The 1,902-nt window shown below is 66.2% G+C and overlaps 1 protein-coding gene across 1 annotated transcript in view; it reads right to left on the reverse strand.

Annotated features, from left to right (window-relative positions):
- The window catches only part of IFT140 (intraflagellar transport 140), a gene marked incomplete in the record, with an annotated part of 90,850 nt that overhangs the window by 10,574 nt on the left and 78,374 nt on the right, over window positions 1-1,902 (reverse strand). Inside the window, 1 exon segment of the mRNA XM_027771038.1 lies at window positions 20-93. Coding sequence (XP_027626839.1) covers window positions 20-93 — 74 coding nt within the window.

The following is a 1,902-nucleotide window of genomic DNA, read 5'->3' on the forward strand; positions in this document are numbered from 1 at the left end:
CCCCCCGCCCCCCTGTCACTGGCCTGCGGCCTGGTACAGCTTGTTCAGGAGGTCGTGGCGCCCACAGCTCCTGTACAGCCGCTCGGCGTCCTCCTGGGCAGAGAGCTGGGCGTCACTCAGCTGCGGCTCCACGGGCACACCCACAGCGCCACTCCCCACCGTGGCAGGTGGCAGACGGGCAATGCAGGGTACACGTGTGAGCCACGCACAGTGGAGACGCCCGCATGATGCTCTTGCCCCTGCAGCAGGGGAGGCCTGAGCAGTGCAGGGGCGGGGCTGTCTCCCTGGAAGTCCCCCACCCCTCCCTCAGGGCAGGTGTGTGTGTGGTCAGCCTGCCCCCCACCCACGTGCAGCCATGAATCTGGAGATGCCACCGGCCTCCAGGAGCTTCAGCTTTGAGGCCTGGTGGGTGGTAAGACTCTCAGGGGATCAAGGTGCCTCCTCTTTGGCTCAAGCTGCTCAGGGGGGCTCTGCGGATCACCAAGTGGCCTGGTAGCAAACAGGGCACCGCCCCTCTGAGGGCTGAGGAGGGCCTGAGACCCAGAGGCCAGCCTCCCCTCTGAGGGGCCTGGTGGGCAGGTTCTTTCTTACCCCCAGGGGACGGTGTCTGTCTGTCCATCTGTCCGGGACTCACCAACATGCCCAGCTGGATGGCCAGAACAGCCACCCTGGCCTCCACCTCCGGCTCCTGCTCAGCCTCGCGCAGCGCACGGGCCCCGCGGGCGTGGCCCATGTTCCCCAGGCACACCTTGGCGACGTCCAGCCGCCGCGTCTTCACACACATGCGTGCCATGTTCTCCCAGACTGCCTCGCTGAGGGCAGAAGGGGGTGCCGTCAATCCCAGCCCAAGCCTCACCCCTGCCCCATCTGCTCGGCCGCCACGGAGGTGGGGCTGCCAGGGTGCCCGTGGGCTCGGCCGTGCTGCAGGGCCGGGGCCGGGACCGGGATACAGCCCACGAGGACGCCTATCTTCTGTGGCCAAACTCCCGGTCTCTCCCCCTGCGGGTGTGCACAGCCAGGTCCACCCCTGGCAGCAGGGACCTGCATGGGGAAGGGGGAGGCGGCCCACACCACCTCCTATCAGACAGCCTGGGGAGGGTGTGGGCCAGCAGGCGCAGGGCACCCTGCTCAGTGTGCTGCAGTGCCCTTTCCAAGCTCCCCAGTGTGCGCCCCCACTCTGCTCCTGCTCCGCTTCCAGTCGATGGCCAGTTCTTGAGGAGGTGCTGGGCACAGGCACTTTGGCCTCCCTATCGGAGCCTGACCCTCCTCGGACAGCCCCGGTGCATCTGCCCCTGTTGCTGCCTGGCCGTGTCCTCAGACCTGGACCCTGGGCTCAAGGACCTGGCTACCAGAACCAGCAAGGAGCACAATAATTAGGGTGCTCGATTCCCGCAGTCGTCCATGGTTCGAGTCCCAGGCCTAGCAGCTTGGAACTCATGCTGGCCACGTGTGCGTGTGTGCCCCAAACCCGGAGAACGGAGAAGGGGTGTGGTGTGGTCATCCCCTGGGGGTGATTTCTTGCTTCTGTGTCTCTGGCGACCCGCCTTTCCTGACAGGTCCCCCCCATTCCTGCATGGACACAAAGACTCTGCAGGAAGTCCGAGCCCCGCGTCCCCTCGGCCCGGCAGGCAGGGCCTGGATGCTTCTGAAAGGCAGCGCCAGGTGGACGCGGGGCCTTTCGCAGACTCCATTCCACATGACCACACTTCTCAGAGATGTTCGAGTCTCCTCTCCGCCATGTCCTCTGGGTGCCTCCCCTGCCCGGGGTGGCCCTCTTCCCTCCATCACAGCTCGAGAGCGAATGGTCCGCTCAGTGTCCAGTCAGATGGAACCGGACAAAGGACACACAGGCTGGCTCTTCCCCCTACAGGGCAGCCGCCGCTGGGGGCGGAGAAAAGCCCC

Source organism: Tupaia chinensis, unplaced genomic scaffold, assembly GCF_000334495.1.
Source record: "Tupaia chinensis unplaced genomic scaffold, TupChi_1.0 Scaffold000178_1, whole genome shotgun sequence".
NCBI lineage: Eukaryota > Metazoa > Chordata > Mammalia > Scandentia > Tupaiidae > Tupaia > Tupaia belangeri.